The sequence below is a fragment of the Enhydra lutris genome, unplaced genomic scaffold, assembly GCF_002288905.1.
Source record: "Enhydra lutris kenyoni isolate GAN:26980312 unplaced genomic scaffold, ASM228890v2 scaffoldscaffold13, whole genome shotgun sequence".
Taxonomy (NCBI): Eukaryota; Metazoa; Chordata; class Mammalia; order Carnivora; family Mustelidae; genus Enhydra; species Enhydra lutris.
Window position 1 is genome coordinate 33574696 of NW_019154097.1, and position 18015 is coordinate 33592710.

At 58.1% G+C, this 18015-nt stretch overlaps 1 protein-coding gene across 1 annotated transcript; it reads right to left on the reverse strand.

Annotated features, from left to right (window-relative positions):
* Positions 1 to 16239: 16239 nt before the first annotated feature.
* On the reverse strand, positions 16240 to 17814 carry LOC111146182 (immediate early response 5 like). The gene has a single exon (XM_022501615.1). It carries the CDS (start codon positions 17620 to 17622, stop codon positions 16405 to 16407), a length of 1218 nt encoding a protein of 405 aa, XP_022357323.1. The 5' UTR covers positions 17623 to 17814; the 3' UTR covers positions 16240 to 16404.
* Between the last annotated feature and the right edge of the window lie 201 nt (positions 17815 to 18015).

Consider the following 18015-nt stretch of genomic DNA (forward strand, 5'->3'; position numbering starts at 1 on the left):
GGGCAGGCTTCCTGGAGGAGGAGAGGTATTGGGCGGAGGACCAGTGATGAGGACTCCAGCGGGCTGGACTTGGCTGCTGTGTTCCCTGGTGGGCATCTGGGCATCCGCAGCCTACCCAGGCTGGTGGTGACCCCTGGGAGCCGGCCTCTGCTCTCAGGATCCCAGCAGACATGGGTCGGGTCCTGAATTCAACCCCAGGCTTGAGCTGCACTTTCCGCCTCCTACAGCCTGGAATGGGGGTGGCTGCGGATAAACCAGGGGAGGGACGGTTCCATTTCCCTCCATTTCCCTCATGCTTGTGATGCTGTGGCAGGTGGTTTCCCTCCTCAGCTCAGGGGCAGAGCTCCTGAGCAGAAGTCCCAGCTTCATCCACAACCCTCCTCCGAGCCGGGGGCACTGATGCTGGGGCAGCCCAGAACTGGGGCACAGAGATAGCATCCGCAGTGCCGGGACCGAAGTTGGCACTCCATGAGCAGAGAGAAGGCAGGAAGGGCATCCCTCTGCCCGGGCAGCCCGCCATGTCCCGGGTTTGGGTCGCTGTGCCCTTCCCCTGTCCACAGCCATTGCTCTGTGATGCTCAGTATCCTCTCCAGCTGGACCTTTGCGGACCTCTACATGTCCGCATCTTTTCCCCTTTTCCCTCCTGATATGCTTGGGACTAGGTGGGGGCTGTTCCAAAGGGACATCAAAAAGGCAGGCTGAGTGCAGATGCCCCCATCCCCAGATAACCAGAGTCCGGCCTCAGCTGGACCAGACTGCTCAGACCTCCATGTGGGGACTTTGGGGTTTGTCTTCTCTCTGGGCCGACCCTTCTAGAGTCTGCTCCCTCGGCTCTGCGAGGCGTGGGGAGTGGAGTGGTCGAGGTGTGTGTGGGCTCTACTTCCCACTGTGTGACCTTGAGCCGGTTCCTTAACCTATCTGAGCCTCAGTTTCCTTAGGTACTAAGTGGGGACAAATAAACATGGTCTAACCGGGGTGACCGCACCATACTTTGTAGGGGAAGCACTCATACCAGGCTTCGCCTGCATTCTCATTCTCTCTCTCTTTCTCTCTTGCATTTTCTCATGTAATCTTCACCAGCCACCAGGGGTGAGTACACAGGGACGGAGGCACAGTGGGGTAAGGACAGCTTTGGTGAGAGGGATGCCCACCCAGGCTATGGGGCCCCAACACAGACGTCCTCACTGCTGAGCTCAGGGATGGCCTTCGCTCCCTTGTGGAGGTTTTAGGACGACACATGAGAGCCTTTAGGGAACAAGGGGACTGAAGAGGACAGGGTCGGGGAGGCTTCTTTGGGAGTGGGACAAGGACCCCAAGTCACGAGAGCCCCTAGGAAGGCTGTGAGGTGTAGTCAGAGGGGCTCGCCCCAGTGCTGCCTGCTGACACCTGGGCCCAACCTCTAGCCCGACCAGAGGGGCCTGGTGAGTCCTCCAGGCATGTCCCTGGCCCCTATGTCCTCATCTGCCACTGCTGCTCTAGGCCCTAGAAACTGCCTGTAGCCTGTCCTTGGGGTGTTCCCAGGAGACCTTGGACCTGGTGCTTCCTGAGCCCAGCCTGTGTGTCTGACCTTAGGTGATGTGCTTAAAAGCATGTCTCCTTCGTCCTCACCATGGGCCAACTATGTCCCCATTCCACAGAGGAGGAAACAGGTCCTGGTGGGGGAAGTCACTGGCTGGACAGGGCGCTGCTGGTCTCTGTCCTGCTGCAGCTCCTGTGGCCTCTCCCTGGGGCCTTACCTGAAACCTCAGGGTGGCCCTGCCTGACTCGCTCAGTCTCCACGGAGGTGGCCCGAGGGCCCTCCTCCTCCCTCCACAGAGCCCGTCTCTCCAGGACGGGCCCCAGACCCTGGCCCCGTGGGAGAGGCACCTGCTTCCAGAGCCCCATTTCTCTCCGGGAGGCAGGGCCAGTCCCACAAAGACAAGGAAGAGGCAGGGTCACAAGGACCGTCGTGAGAGTTCTGGCCTGAGAAGATGGCATCCCTTTCCCATTGCGGAGAAGAGGAAACTGTGTGGGGAGGGGAGGCGAGGATGGCGCAAGGTCTCCAGCTCATCCCGTGAGTCAGGATGGAAACAGTTTGTCAGACGTGGCTCCTACGTCATCAGCCTGACGAGGCACTTCCCGCTGGGCAAGACAAAGCCTTCTCTGCTCCAGTGGAAACTGCTTATTGCCCCGTGGTGCTCCCGGTTGTCCTCCAAGTCCCAACAGAGCGGACAGCCTCTATCAGGCCCCAAATTCACGCATCAGCCTCTCCTCCATTCCCCAGATTCAACAGGCAGATAGGTCCCATTGGGTCCGTCTCCACCGTATAACCCTCATCTGTCCACTTCTCCCTTATTTGCACTGTGGCCGCCTCGACCTCAGCCAGTCAGCTCTTACCAGTGTGGCAGCCTCCTCTCTGGTCTCCTGACTCCACTCTGCCCTCCAAACCCCGGTACCACACTGAGCTGCTCAAAGGGACGTCCCCATCGTTGTCTCACTGCTGGCGGAGCAGTCCACCACGTCATCTGAGTCCTCCGATCCCTTGTACTCTCCCCTGCTTCCTGCCCTGCAGTCACACTGCTCTCTCCTGGTCCTCTCAGATGCCAAACTCACTCCTGCCCCAGGACCTTTGTACCTGCTGTTTTCTCTGCTTGGATTGCTTGGGTCTCATGGTGAGCAGAGGTTCTGTCTGGTTGTTCAGGGCTCTGTTCAGATGCTGCCACCTCCAAGGGGCCCTCCCTGCTTTCTCAGAGTTGCTGCTGAGGGAGCCTCCCCCAGGCCAGCTGTCCCCCAACCTGCCCTCTGTTGTACCTGCCTCTATGACACTCATCATGATCGGAATTTATTATCTATTGATTTGCTTACTTGGTTATCATCCCTTCTCTCAATAGAACATAAGCTTCGTTGGAGAGCAGGAAGCAGGTTTATGTGGTCACCACTGAAATCTCTAGGACCTGGAACATAAATGTCTCACGGTGGGCAGGGGCCCAATACCTGAATGAATGAATGAAGGAAGGAATAAGACTTCCTGTCCCTGGAGTTATCTTAGAAAAAGCTGGACAACAGGAGCGGGATGGAGCTCCAGGAGCCAGGCCGTCCGCCCCCCAGCTCCAGTGCGGGAGCCCTGGGGCCCCATGGAGAGCCAGCCTGGCAGGATGACTTCCAAGTGTCCTAGGCTCTGAGGTCTTGTGCTTCTGTGGTTCATTGTCAAACTCAGGTAGCACTGTCGAGGCAGACCGTGTGGACTTGGCCCTGGGTAGGCTGGATTTAAAGGACATTCCCCCCACCCCCCAACCAAGGGTAGAAAGGCAGAGCGGGAAGAGAGATGCCGAGCAGGAGCTGTCCTGCTTTTGATGACACAGAGATGCCCCCCGCCGACATAGCAGGGCAAGTGTCCATCCTGCTGCTGAAGCCCCCCCCCCGCCCCCTGGAAACAGCCAGTCCCCCTTGTTCTGAGGCCTTCCCCTGGTGTCTCCTCTGTTTTCCAGATGGGGGCCAGAGCTCATTCACAGCCGCCTTCCCCATGCCTGCCCAACCCATGCGAGGTGGGGTCATTCAGCCAACAGAAGTTTATTGAGCACCTACTGTGTGCCAGGCTCTGCTCTCTCCAGAAGCAGTGAGCCCGTGAACTCCCTGGTTGGTGGAGTTTACATCCTAGTGAGGAGGCAGAGGAGTGAGCAAAGGAGCGGAAGTGAAACATCCGCCAGCCACAAGGGCTATGAGAAGAACACCGGCGAGGGCGGTAGAGGGGGACAAGTCCAGAGGGGTAGTCAGGGCGTCACTGGGGCAGAGGGACCCAAGGGAGAGAGAGTTAGCCAGGAGAGGGCTGAGAGCAGAACACCCCGGCCCAGGCCACACACAGCAAGGGCCCAGCCCCTGGGGTGGGAAGATCCTGGAGATGCACGCGGGAGTCGGGAGCGCCCTGACTCGTGGAGACTGGGGGGCTGAGTGCAAGGGCAGCGAGGCTGGGGCAGGGGTGCCCCGCAGGCCAGAGGGGGCACTGTTCATCTACTCCCCGCGGGGCAGGAGGAGTGGCGTGGCCGGACTTCCTCTGGCTGGCTTATGGGATGCGATAGTGTGCCACTCCTTCCCGCCACGCCATCAGCGATGTCACGGAGCAGCCAGGGTGGCCGTATTTCCACAGCCCAGACGTTGGCCAGCGATGCACCAATGAACTCTGCCCCCTCCCCAGCCGGTTTGCAACCATCACACTCCCGGCCAGTTTGGAGTTGGGTGGTGCCGTGATCTGACTTCAAAGGTTTTGAAACGGAAGCGGGACAGTCGGAGGGCCAAAGGGAGGAGGGGGAGAGCAGCGAGCAGGTTAGCGCAGTTCTCTGGGCTCCAGGCACCGGGAGGAGAGGGAGAGGGCAGGTGGGAATCTCTTCTGAAGGACAGCTACTGGAGGTCAAGGGCGGGACTGGATGTGGGCTTATGGGAAAAGAAGTCCAGATGTTCTGGGGTTTGGGGCCAGAGCAACTCTCGTGTGGGTGTTCCATTGACTGGATAGGAAAGACCGGGGAAGCAGGGGCTGGGTTGAGACGGGAGCTCTGCGACACCCAGGACCCCAAGAAGAGAGGTCAAGTGGGGTTGGGACCCCTGAGCCACGTTCAGCATGGAGGTCCCAACTGGGGACAGAGATGTCAGGAGGGGTTGAGGGAACTACATGAGCCTGTCCAGGAGAAGGTGGCAGGAAAGGAGAAGGGAACAAAAGCCAGAGACCAGGACCTCCGTGGCATTTCATGGAATGGGAGAAGGACCCAGCAAAGAAGACTGGGGACATAAGAGCCAGGAGAGTGGAACCAAATTGCTCTCTGGCCCGCTGTTTTCTTTTCTTTTCTTTTTCTTTAAAAAAAACTTTTAAAAATTTACTTGACAGGCAGAGATCACAAGTAGGCAGAGAGGCAGGCAGAGAGAGAGGGGGAAGCAGACTCCCTGCTGAGCAGGGACCCCGATGTGGGGCTTGATCCCAGAACCCTGGGATCATGACCTGAGCCGAAGGCAGAGGCTTAACCCACTAAGCCACCCAGGCGCCCCTCTTTTTTTAAAAAAAGATTTTTTTTTAAAGTACTGTCTGCACCCATGTAGGGCTCAAACTCACAACCGCGTGCTCTACCAGTGACTGAGCCAACCAGGTGCCCCTGTTTTTTATTTTTTAAACTAAGCATGAGGAATGTGTAGAGGAAGGACATTGGGGGGTGGTGACCAGGCAGTCCCCGTTCCTCTGGGAAAAGAATCCCTCTTCCCCATGGCGAACCCACTGGAAAGGACTCAGGCGGGCTGGCCAACCCTCTAGTCTTAGGGAAGGACACATGCCCAGACCCCCGCAGTCGGAGGACCCCTGCCTCCTCGTCCTCTGTGATTGGCTCAGGAATGAGCACGTGACCAGACTGTGCCCATGATGTGTGATCTCTGGTACTTCCGGGTGGGAGCTGTGGGTCGATGCCCCTTCTGCCAAGGTTGCTAAGCTGGGACAGCGTTGTCCTGGGGATGCTAATGGCCTGGCCAGCTGCATCATGGTGGGGCCCAGTGCCAAAAGAAAATGCAGGGCCCCTTGCTCAGAAAGAAGGAAAAAGTGCCACGAAAAGGACATAGAATGCTGTCACTTGTTTCTGCAGCGCACACTCTGCTTGTCACGGTGCTTTTTTTTTTTTTTTTTTAAAGATTTTATTTATTTATTTGACAGACAGAGATCACAAGTAGGCAGAGAGACAGGCAGAGGAGGAAGCAGGCTCCCCGCTGAGCAGAGAGCCCGATGTGGGGCTCGATCCCAGAACCCTGGGATCATGACCCGAGCTGAAGGCAGAGGCTTTAACCCACTGAGCCACCCAGGCGCCCCATGTCACGGTGTTTTTTTATTTGCTGTTTAATGTTATTCTAAGTAAAGAAAAATAAAAATCTTTAAATGATTAGCATGGATGTTACCATTCCGCTCAATATTGTGAATACCAGTTTTAAATGCAAATGTCGGAGCCTTTAATTCCTGTGCAGAATCCCCCAAATCATAAAATTTTTATTTTGTGGTTTGTCCCTGAGGGTACCCTGAGCTGGCCAGAGAAGACAAACACAGAGGAGGAGGAGGAGTGGGCCCTCCCACCCCCCACCCAGAGCTGCCCGAGGGAGTGCTTTTGGACCTGGGCGTACTGCGGACCTTCTAGGCTCCACCCCTGCCATGGGTGCCCCAGGTGCACGCTCCCTGTCTCCTTTGGGCCTGACACTTGCTGAATTACCCCTCCCACCAAACACCAGACTGTCTCTAGCCTTGGCCTAAGGTTGGGGCCTGGAGAAGTTGACCAGGCCCCTTTCCTACCCATAGGCCTTCGCCTCAGACCTACAGCAGAGGTGATCTGGGGATCTCAGGCCCTGGATGGGGGAAGGTGACAGGCTCGCCCCTGCCTAGACAGGGTCTCTGGGTGCCCGCCAGACAGGCAGTGGTGTTGCCAATCCAGGGATGATGGCCGCTGGCTTGCCCTGTGGTCCCTGTCCCCAGCCCTCCCTGTGCCTGTGCCCGGAGTGGAAGGTGGCAGCGGTCACAAGGAGGGGGAGGCCAGGCAGGACCGGGGTGCTGGGGGGAAGGGGTGGGGAGCTGAGAAGCCATCCCAGGGAGGCAGAGAGGTGGCAAGAGACAGGATAGTACATGGTTGGGAGCTCAAGTCCTTGCCACATACTCCACGGTCCCATCAGAGTTCACCTACAAAACACAGATTCAGAGATGAGTCGTTATGGATTTCAAGACAGCAGCTGCAGAGCGTTGTACCCCAAGCATGGGGTCCTTTCAACGTGAAGCCCGGGGTGAATGCCCTTGGTCACAGGCCTGTGAAGCCGAGCCTGGCTGGTGGCCATCCCGCTCACGCCTCAGAGCAGACCTTGGGAGAGGCCGAGGAGAGACAGGAAGCACCAAGAGACAGCGGGCAGGCCCTGGTGACATCAAGTGAGCCTCTGGGTCCAGCTGGGTCCGCAGCTAAACCCCCGTGGACTTCCCAGTTCCCGAGCCGTCAATCCCTTGTCTGATCAAGCCGCTGGAGCGGAGGTTCCGAGGCCTGGCAATCTGGACACCTGGATTCCTGTCTGGACTTGAAAGAGTTCTGGAACTGTCCATCCAGTTGGAATGTCTGCACGTAAGAGCTCTTACTGCCCTCCCCATGTGGACCTCTGCTGTTCTCAGTCAGATCGTTGATGTGTCTCACACCTCCGGTTCTTTCCCGGGAGAAAGGAAAGCTTCATTCCTCGGCCTTCCCAGCGTTCCCAAGGCTGGGCGATGTGGGTGTTGAAGGTGAACTTCAAGTTCCACCTTGGTGTGTGTGTGTGTGTGTGTGTGTGTGTGTAGTGCCCTGGAGGGCAACTGGGGGCGGGGGAGGAGGGGAAGGCAGAATAAATGTGGGAAGGGGTGCTTGGGAATGTTCGAGAAACTTCAGGAAAAAAGGGGGAGGAGTTAGAGATCGAGGGGGAGGGAGGTGGGAAGGACCTGACTAGGCGAAGGCAGGCAACCAAACTTTCACCAACTGTTTTGCCTTTATTTTTTTTCAAGATTTTATTTATTTATTTGACACAGAGAGAGAAGGAACAAGCAGTGGGGAGGAGGCAAAGGGAGAGGGAGAAGCAGGCTCCCCACTAAGCAGGAAGCCTGACAAGGGGCTTGATCCCAGAACCCCGGGATCCTGACCTGAGCCGACATCCGTCGGTCCATTCATTCAACCTCCAAGCGCATGTCCTGAATGAAATTGTTAAACACACCTTGAGTCAATGTTGGTGTTAGGCATAGCCAGGCCCTAAAGATATCCAGGTACGTTCCTGGATAGGAACTTTTTGAAAACACGAGTGCCAGTTATGAAAAGACCAAAAAAGAAAAAAAAAAAACCATCAACAAAGCTCATAGGGAGCTTCCTCGGCCCTCCCTCCACCAGTCCCAGACTAAAAAGATCTTGACTGGATCTCCAGAAGGTGCATCTTCTGACTTTTTTGGTCATCAGTTTTGTTCAACAGGAGAAGGTTGGGAGAAAAATGCTCCTGTATTTTGCAGTGAAGATTTATTATTTGGGCAGAGCTGCCTGGTGGGTGACAATATCACAACTCTCATTTATTAGGCACCTACTGTATGCCAGGTGTGGTGCTGTAGCAGGCTCACTGCTCAGGGAAGCGAAAAGCCTGTTGTCACCTAGAAAGCAGCAGAGTCCACTTGGCACTTAGGTCTGGGTGGCACTGGAGGCTGAGCTTGGAGCCACGAGGCTGGGCTGTGGACAGGCACCCCCAATGGGGCGGTCCCGGGGAGCCCTCTGTTGCTTGGCTTTATGTATGCTGGTCCACTTTTGCTCAACTGATGTTACAACTTCCAGGGAGCGGGTGCCACACAACCCCTCAGGCAGCACTGGGACAACCTTCCAGCCTCGCTCTTAGCTGAGGGCCCCTTGGATGCGTGTGTCTGTGGGGCTCAATCCATCAGGCAGAGCGACAGAGCTCCAGTTGGCCTGGAGCCCCAGCCTGCCCAGCATGACCAGGGAAACTGGTTGGGGCAGCTGACCCAGACTGTGGTTGTGCTGGTTTATCTCCTCCCTCTGCCCCTCCAGACAGCCTCCCCCTACTGACCTGGGGAAAAGAAGGAAGTTTCTAGAAGACCAGTAATCGCTACCATTTCTTGAGTGCTTGTTGTGTGCCAGACACAGCTCGCGGTTCCTCCGTGGGTCATAACAGCATCTTCCTGTCCCTGCCTTCCCTTCTGGTCCCATCTCTTGCCGCTCTGCCCCTTGCCCTCTGGCTCAGCCACACCAGCCATCTTCCCTGTCCTCAAACACGCCAAAGTGGTTTCCCGTGTTTAGTCTTTGCCCTTGCTGCTGCACCTATCTGGAACTCTCTTCCACTGCTGTTTGTCTGGCTGCTGGTGGCGGAGACTTCTAGTGCCCCCACCTGTGTTTCACCTCTCCTTCCCAGGCCTCCAGCCCCCTCTCCCCAGAGCACTGCCTCTGCTGGGCCCCTTGCAGTCAGGCAAGGTCAGGGGACTAATTGGGGCCATTGGGCTGTGAGTAGAGGTGAGGGGAGTCACTTCCTGACTATGGGACTCTATTCCCAAATCACCCGGTCACCCCATGGAGGACAGCAGCCTCCAGGAGTTGGCAGTTCAGCTGGACCTTGCATGGTCAAGAACCTGATCTCCGTTGTGTTAAATCTCTGAGATTTGGGGATTAATCTGTTATGACAGCAGAGCCTATCCTATCCTGATGAAGAGCGCTGAGCCATCCAGGTCTCAGCTGAAACATTGTCGCCTTGCGTGACCACCAAATCCGACCACCCCCTTCTCCCTAGTCCTAGTTCCTGTGACATGTAACTTAATGTTGATTTGTTCCTTTGCTTATTGTTCATCGCCCCTGCTAGAATGTAAGCTCCATGAGGGCAGGCCCTTGTCTGTCTTATTCACGGCGGCATCTTTGGTGCCCAGCACAGTGCCTGGCACCTAGAGGTACTAGATAAATATTTGAATGTCTGGAATGCATGGATTTCTTTCTTTTCGTTTCTTTTTTTAAAATATTTACTTATTTATTTTAGAGAGAGAGAGAATGAGCAGGAGGGGCAGAGGGAGAGGGAGAGAGAATTTTTCTTAAGGTTTTTATTCATTTATTGGACAGAGACACAGCGAGGGAGGGAACACAAGCAGGGGGAGTGGGAGAGGGAGAAGCAGGCATCCCTCTGAGTAGGGAGCCCAATGAGGCGTCTGAACCCAGGACCCTGGGATCATGACCTGAGCCGAAAGCACACACCTAACGACCGAGCCACCCAGGTGCCCGAGGGAGAGAGAATTTTAAGCAGACCCCCGCCCACCCCGGAGATCAGGACCTGAGCTGAAACGAAGAGTCGGATGCTTAACCGACTGTGCCACCTGGGCGCCCCCGAGTGTGTGGATTTCTTGAACGAGTGAATGAGATAGGCAGATGGCCGTGCTCACAGGTACCGGAACCTGATAATTGACTCTTGCATTTTTCTTACTGTGATTGGACATGAAACCTCAGATCATTGGAAGGCTGAGAGCACTGGCTGCTTTTTCCACTTTGGGGATTCTCTCCTCTTGCTCTGTCTCAACAGGTATGGGAATGTGAGCCTGCTAGGAACGTGACTCAGCCCAGGTGTCAAGGTCGGCCTCTGGCTGAGCCAGAACCTGCCCCCTCTGTGTCCAGACTCCTGACCCAGTGCTCTTTGGGCTGAGCTTTGTCTCCTGCTCCTTGGTTTCAGCGTAAGCTGCTGAAAACCTCTCCCAAGCCCATTCGCCTCTTCCTCCCCGCCTCGCCAGGTAATCTAGCAACTGGGAGCAAACCGGTCGGTGATGATGGATGGGTAGGACTGGGCGGAGCTGGGCCAGGGGTCAGAGGTGAGAATGAACGAGGCTCCCTCTAGAACATCTCCTCAACAGCATCCTTGAGATGAGCTGTCGTATTGTCTCACGCTTCTTTTAACAAAGAGCGCAGGAGGGTGAATTGTGGTGAACCAAGGCTTTTTGGTGTGTATTCTGTTTCTCCGGGGGTGAGCCTGCCCCAGACAGGTGGAACACAGTGGCTCCCCCTCTCTGCTCTGTAGCAGGCTGTACATCGATTACAGCACCTGTCACGTCACATTTTTCTCTGAAAAAATGTGGTGTTCGTTTTTTCTTCTAAACAGAAAAGTGATGCATGCTCATTGCAGAAAATTTGGAAAATATGGAAACGTAGGAATGATCAAGCAAAGGTTGTCTGGAAAGTCCCCACCTAGTAGTAATCGCTAGCATTTTAGAGCTCCTGGTCAGCTGTTTTGACCTGCACATGAGGAGAGAGAATGTTACCCATACCCTAGATGTTCCCAGACTGCACCAGCCGGGGGTACAAAGGTGGGCACGATAATCTGGGCATGGCTCCTCCCTCTCCATCCTGCCAGCCAGCAAGCATCCTTTCATCACCCTGCCCCCCCAACCCCAAAACCTTTGCTGTTGTGTCTGGGAGTGCCTTCTGGGGCCACATATGAGCTCCAGCCTAGTGCCCTTGTCACTATCCCTGCCATGGAGCCTGCTGGGAGAACCCCACCCCTGTCCTGGGGGCCACAGCCTCTCCACCTCTTGCCTGAGTGGCAAACCTGGGAGGTACCAGATGGCCCTGGAGCCTCGTTATCCTGGCTAGGAGCAAGGAGAACATTCCTTCCTCAGAGCTATGTTGGCTGCACTTACCACGTCCCGAAGCTGCCATGCCTGTGCCCTGGGTCTCCAACCAAGGGTCTCCAACCTGAGCCAGAGGTTTGGCAGAGGACATATGCTTGGGACGTGACAGGGTCCTTCCCTGAGATTTTCTGAGTTAAAAATAAGAGAAAAGGACAGTCTCTGTTGGGTGGCAAAGCTACGAGATGGGAAGCCAGGAGCTGCCATCCACAGCTGCTCGGAGAAGTGGGTCTGCCGTGGGGGAGTGGCCGTCTCCCACCACCTTTTGCCCAAGCTGATTCCAGGAAGGCTGCTGTCCTCTACCATAATGATCCTGAAAAATATACCAGGTCTAGGTCAGTCCCTGCCCTGGGCGGGGTGGGACACAGACACACCTGTTCCTGTGCGTGGGTCCTGTGTGTCCATCGATGCAATGCCCAGGGTCCCAGAGGATGAAGCAATGAAGCAGTTGGGGGGGTTGCTGCTAACCTGCTCGTTGAACTTTGGCTGGAACTTATCACTTTTATACTTTTTTTTTTTAAAGATTTTATTTATTTATTTGACAGACAGAGATCACAAGTAGGCAGACAGGCAGGCAGAGAGAGAGGGGGAAGCAGGCTCCCTGCCGAGCAGAGAGCCCGATGTGGGACTTGATCCCAGGACCCTGAGATCATGACCTGAGCCGTGAAGGCAGAGGCTTTAACCCACTGAGCCACCCAGGCGCCCCTCACTTTTCCTCTTTAGACCACATCAGGGCCCTTTGCTGGCTCCCCGTGTTATATGTTACAAATTCCTTCCTACCAGACTTTGCACTTCAGTAGGAAGACTAGCCACTTCTTAACTGTGTGACTTTGGGGCAAGTTTTCTCATTTCTAAAACAAGGGTGCTAATAGTATCTGTCTCAGAGGAAATCAAACGAGTGAATCCATAAAGAGGGATTTGCTGTTCTTTTTATTTTCTGCATCTTTTGTGGGGGTCTGCTCAGCAGCCTGCACAGGCTAGGTGCTGTTGCTCTGTAAACATATGTGGCCAGTGAGTGGGGATGTAGAAAGACAGCTCCGGGTGTGCACGCCCTGCACCAGAGAAACACTACGGACACACCCACACACACACACCCCCACACGTGCACACACAATCACTCGATAACAGCACTCAGATCTCAGCGCTCTGCACAGTGGCTCTCATGGGAACCCGGGGTATCCCCTGCCCCTGGCTTCTCTGGAGGGCAGCCTGCAGCTCCCTGATGATCCCAGCAGCTCCACATTGCTGGGAGCCCAGCTTGGAGCCTGGCTCAGCCCTACATCATGCATCAAGGGCAGCAGGACCTGCGGTGTTCTGGGAGTGTGTGTGTGTGTGTGTGTGTGTGTGTGTGTGTGTGTGTGTACATGTGTGTAGGGGGGGCAGGGGTGGCGGTAGTGATGATAGTGCTGGTTAACCTGGGGGGGATGGGATGCCTGGCTTGCTGGAGTTCTGGCTTCCAGAGCTGCTGTTCTCTGGAAGCTTCCCCTCCTCACTCCCTGGGTCCCCCAATCTCTTCTATTCTCCCTACCTCCAGCACCACTGCCTGGGGGCTCTTGTGGGGTCTGGCTTGGTCTTTCTACTGGAGAAAGAGGGGCTTGTCTGTGGATCTGGGTCTGTGGACTCCTGGGTGGACTGAGTGCCTGCCCCCTTTCCTCTTTCTGAGGACTATCAGGGCCCGCATCCTGCGCCATGCCCTCAGCTCCCCTGCCACCGCCCCTGCTTTCCCTTGTGCTATGCACGGGAATATTAGTCTCTCAGGATGTTCTGGGCAGGCATGCTGTGCGCAGTGAGATACCCTAGGGGTTTGAGTGGAATGAAGATGCTGCTTAGAGTGTCTTGTGTTGGGGACAGTGTGGCTGGGTGTGGCCCCCCGTGTGGTATGCAGCATAGTAGCAAGTGCCTGAGTTAACTGTTTTGTCGAGAATGTCTTTGCGTGAGCTGTAGATGGCCAGCAGGCTGTGTTTTGGGCCATTGCCTACTATAACGGTCAGGGCATTAACCCTTTGCGCCGACGTCTGGGCACTGAAAAGAAAACGGTGGGGGGCGGGGGAAGGGAACCTCCCTTCTGGGTGCTCTCTGAGCCCTCCATTCCCATCCCTCCACCAGTTAGATCCCAATGTGGCCAAGTAGCCTGGCAAAAGGGCGGGGAACGCAGGTCCTGGAGTCCTGCTGGGTTCAGAGCTCTTATGAGCAGCTTACCACCCACACCTCTCTGCCCTAGGCCTGGAGGTGGGGAACGTATTGGGAATCCCATGCCCCTTGGCCGGTCCCTTCCAGTGCCCAGGTCGGCGCTCCCAACAAAGGCGACAGACCACGTGTCCCCTCCTCGACGCAGGCCAGGAATGGGGACGCACGTGGCCCCAGCCTCCAGCTCCAGCCGGGGCTGGGTCGGGACACTACGCTGCGCCCCAGGTGGGCGCAGAGCTGCACCCCCCCGCAGTCCCGCCGCCGCCGGGGCCGTGCCTCGCCCACTCCCAGTCGCAGCCGCTGCAGCGCCCGGGAAGTGGCGCTAGGGGGAGCTCTGGCAACTGGCTTGGTGGGTTGAAGCGAAACCGAGCATCAAACAGCTATTCCTCGTATTTGCAGGGAAGAAATGGGGAGCGGGGAGACACACGGTTCCCCCTCCCCAGCAGCTCCAGACTCTTCCCGTGGGAGGCCGAGAAAACAGCCCTGGGGGGGAGGCGGGCGGGTGAAGGTGCCGTTCCTCCCAGTAACTCACGCCTCCGTAGTCTCTCTTCCCCACCCCCATCGCGGACCTTCGCGGCCCCCCGCGCTCTGGAGTGTCCCCTAGTACTAAGCCTCGCGCGACACGGGGACCCGGAGCCGAGAGGGCCCCTGGGACTGGCATGCGTCCTCCTCTCAGAGTCTGGGGTGGGGCCTCTCGGCGGCGGCCTCTCCTGTCGCTGCTGGAGGCGTGAAGGCTGAGCTGGGGGCGCCAGTCGTCCTGCGGGGTGGCTCGCGCCGGAAAGGGGAGCGCAGGGGTGAGAAAGCGAGCGCGAGAACACTGGGGAGACGGCCAGAGACAGAGGGACAGCGAGAGATACTGTCAAACAAACAGAGAGCAAGCTGCCACTTTGCTTTTTTTTTTTTCCCCTTTCCTTTCTTGTCTTTCTTTTTTTTTTTTTTTCCAGGCTTTCTTCCCTATCCCCTATTTGCAAAGCTGGAACCACCCCGCGCGCCCCCGGGCTTGAGCTGCGGCTCCAGATGTGAATTTGGTTCCAGTGGGGAGAACGCGAGCTTCCTCGGGGCCTTGGCACATTCTCCCACTCTGAGGTCATTCCGTAGGTGGTCAGAGGGGAGAGCGCGCCTGGAGCCTTCCTGCCTCCATCCACTGGGGAGGGAAGAGAGGCGGGCGGGAGGGAGGAGGGAGGGAGAGGGGAGGGGCGCGAGGAGGGAGGGAGACGCCGCCAGCACACCACCAAGTGGCACCGAGCAGTGATAACAAACTCAACTTAAAAAAAAAAAAAAAAAAAAAAAGGAAAAGGAAAAAACTTCCCCAAGTTGCAGCCCGAGACGTGCGGACGAGCGGGCGGAGGCGCGGGGCGGGGAGCGTGGGTGGCCCAGAAGCCCCCCGGCGTCCCTCAGCTGCTTTCCCCGGCCGCAGAGAGCTCAGACTCCAGGCCCACCAGGCCCTCCGCCCCTGGCTGGGCGAGAAATGTGCTGAAGGCAGGCTCGGCTTTCTGCTGGAGACCCCGGGGGCGGCCGTTCCCGTGGGGGGCACGCCTCTCAGGGGAGAGCGGCCCGGGAGGCGCACAACACTAGCTTCATCCCCAGCAACCAACATCTCCCCATTCCCAATCCTGCTCCCACCCCGGGCCCTGCCGTAGTGGGCAGATCCAGCCCGCCCAGGCCCCCGGAGAGAGCTGAGATTTGCATGCGGGTAGGGGGTCTCCCTACCTCCCCCTGATCTCCCCACCACCTCCAGACCTATCTGAAAACAAGACACCACCATCCTCTATAATCGACTTTTTATTAAGATTATAAATTTAAACAAATCATCTCAACAGTTTTACCCGGTGATATACAATTCAGTATGCACAAAAATACAGAAGAATGAGGGAGAAGGGCCAAGAAAGGAAGGGTTGGCAACTTGTTTTGGAGTCCACATGGTGCTGATGGCAGAGAACCAGAGGGGCTGCAGATGAACCCCACCTTTTTACAACAAAAGGCTTTAAATTAAACAAAATCTATCGAGCTGAAGACACAGGACAGGGTTCTCACAGCCTCGAACAATGCTGGTTTCATGAAATGCAACCGAAGCCTCAACCAGGACAGTGCAACTTAGAAGCACACACACAAACACCACATCTGACCGGGAACTTAGTGAAAAGTCTCCAGCGCAGTCGGCGGTCCCGGCCCCTCCCTCCCTCGGGGCCGCGGGGGATCCAGGTGAAGGAATCGACTTCCTTTTTTGTTTAGTGAGGACCGCAGTGCTGGGCATGATGGGAAATGTAGTCAGCCGTGCCCGCCCCCCACCCCTTCCCCAAACGGTGTTCGGGAGTGTCGGGGTGTCGGGCGCCACCCCCGAGTCCGGGAGACGGGTGGAGGAGGGGAAGAGAGCGAAGCCAGAGGGGCGGGGAGAGGAGGGGTTCAAGACACCCGCCCGGGGGGGGGGGGGGGGGGGAGAAAGTTGAAGTGTTTTCATTTCTGCCTTCTCATTTTGAGAACTTTGGAGGCCGCCCCCGGAGAGGAAATGTGACCCAAACGTCCCTTTCGGAGATAGAGAGTTTGCCTTTGTTTTTGCTCAGGATTTCACAAGACCCATTCCTCACCCCATGGAGGGACTCGGGAGAACCGAGCGCCGGGCTTGCCGGGTCTGACAACTGATTGGAATTGGCATCCCGGGCCCCGCGCCCTCCTGCGTTGCGCCCCCGGCGCGCCCCGGCAGCCCGGGCGCCCTGCCTCGCCCCCGGCTGCCCGGCACCTCCTCCGGGCAGCAGCCCTCCCTCACGTGGCTGGCTCCTCGCTAAACACCACTGCAATCACTACAATAAAAAAAAAAAAAAAAAAAAAAAAAGAGTAGGAGAAACACAAAGCATACTTAAATAGGCGCTTTTTCTCTCTGCAAAAATAAAGTCCAAGATCTTAGATTTTTTTTTTTTTATTTTACAATTTATAAAACATCAGCCGCCTCCCCCTGCTCGCTCCCAGCTCAGCCCCGGTGGCCAGGCGCCCGTTCGCTCCCTCCTCTCGCCCCTTGGCCGAGTCTTTGTCTGGCCCCAGCCCCACGGGGCCCCGGGGCCCCGTGCCCTCGGGGGTCCCTAGAAGGCGACAATGGCTCGAGTCCAGGCGCCGAGGCTGGCGAGCGCCTGCTTGGCGCACAGCTGCCCGTTGAGCGGCGGCGGCTGCTCGGAGGAGTCCGGCTGTCGGCTCACCAGCCCCGAGAAGCCCGAGCCAAAGATGGAGATCAAGTTTGAGATGTTGGACGCGTCCGGGGACGAGTCCGGGCAAAAGTCCTCGAAGCGGGCGCGCTTGCAGGGGGCGAACTGGGCGCCCCCGGGGGGTTCGGCTCCCAGGTCGCCCGCGTCCTCCTCGTCGTCTTCGTCCTCCTCCTGGCCCGGGTAATACTTGCGCTTGCAGCCGGCGGCGGACGCCAGGCCGGGTCCTGGGGCGCCCTGGCCACAGCAGGGGCAGTGGGCGGAGGCGCAGCAGTCCTGGTGCAAGTAGCCGTTCTCCACCGTGGTCACCACGTGAGTGTCCAGGTCCAGCACGGTGGTCTGGCTGCTGCAGTGCACGCCGAAGTCCGAGGGGGCCGGGTACGCGCCCCGGTAGAAGCCTGGGGAGGAGGCGGGGGCCGGGGAGGCGGGCGGGGAGGCGCCAGCAGCCGCCTGAGGGGCGGCCGCTGGGGGCGCGGAGGGCGCGGAGCAAGCGGCCGAGGCGCGAGGGTCCCGCGGGCAGAGCGCGGCGGGAGCGGGCGGCGGCAGCGGCGCAGGACCCGGCTGCAGCGGCTCCAAGGGCTGCCCGCGGTGGGGCGCGCCGTGCGGCGGTTGGAGCGCGGCGCACCCGGGCAGCTCCGAGAGCGCCCCCGCGCCGCCCGCGGGCGCCCCGGCCGCCGCCGCGCAGCCCCTGGGCGCCGGGTGCTGGTGCTGGTGCAGCTGCTGCTGGAGGTGCAGCTGGTGGAGCTGGTGGAGCTGGTGCAGCTGGTGCCGAGCGGCCGGCTCGCGCGCCTCCGCGTCCCCGCCACCGCCAAGTTGGAGCGGGCCGAAGTCGGCCGCGCTGGCCGGCATGCCGGGTGCCGCGTACGCGAGGTGCTGGTGCTGGTGGTGCGGCGGCTGCTGTTGTTGCTGCTGCTGCTGCTGCTGCTGGCGCCGGTAGAGCTCGGCGTAGCGCTCGCTCAGGTAGAGCTGGCGCGCGTTGCGGAGCACGTAGGACACCAGGAGGTTCTTGTGCAGCTTGATGCCGCCGCGCTGGGTCCGGGAGCTGTGGATCTTGCGCAGGGAGATGCTGATCAGGCTCTGGGCGTCCAGGGCGCACTCCATGCTCCCGCGGAGACGGTGGCGGCGGAGCAGCCGCGGCCGCTGCTGCTGTTAAGACTGCTGTTGCTTCGGCCTCCAGCCGGTCGCCGGGTCGCGTCGGGCAGGGGAAACGGAGCCCGGGTCAGCGGGTCGGCTGCGCTCCGAGAGGAGCCGCCACCATGCGCTGCGCGCCACCCACGAGATCGTGCTCCCCAATCCGCGCCAAAGCAATGAGCCTCGGCCGGCCCCGGCCCCAGCTATTTAGCCGGGCGTCCGGGCCACGCCCCACACCGCATGAACCAATAGAAGTACCCGGAGCCTCCCGAGTGACAGGCGCTGCCCGCCCCGGGGCCACCCGGCTAGCCAATCAGACCAAGGCGGTTCCTTTGTGCTATTCAAATACCGAACGGACCCTGG

What these genes read in the sequence shown, in the direction of transcription:
- LOC111146182 (XM_022501615.1), bottom strand. Translation starts at nt 17,622, where the DNA reads ATGGAGTGCGCCCTGGACGCCCAGAGCCTGATCAGCATCTCCCTGCGC.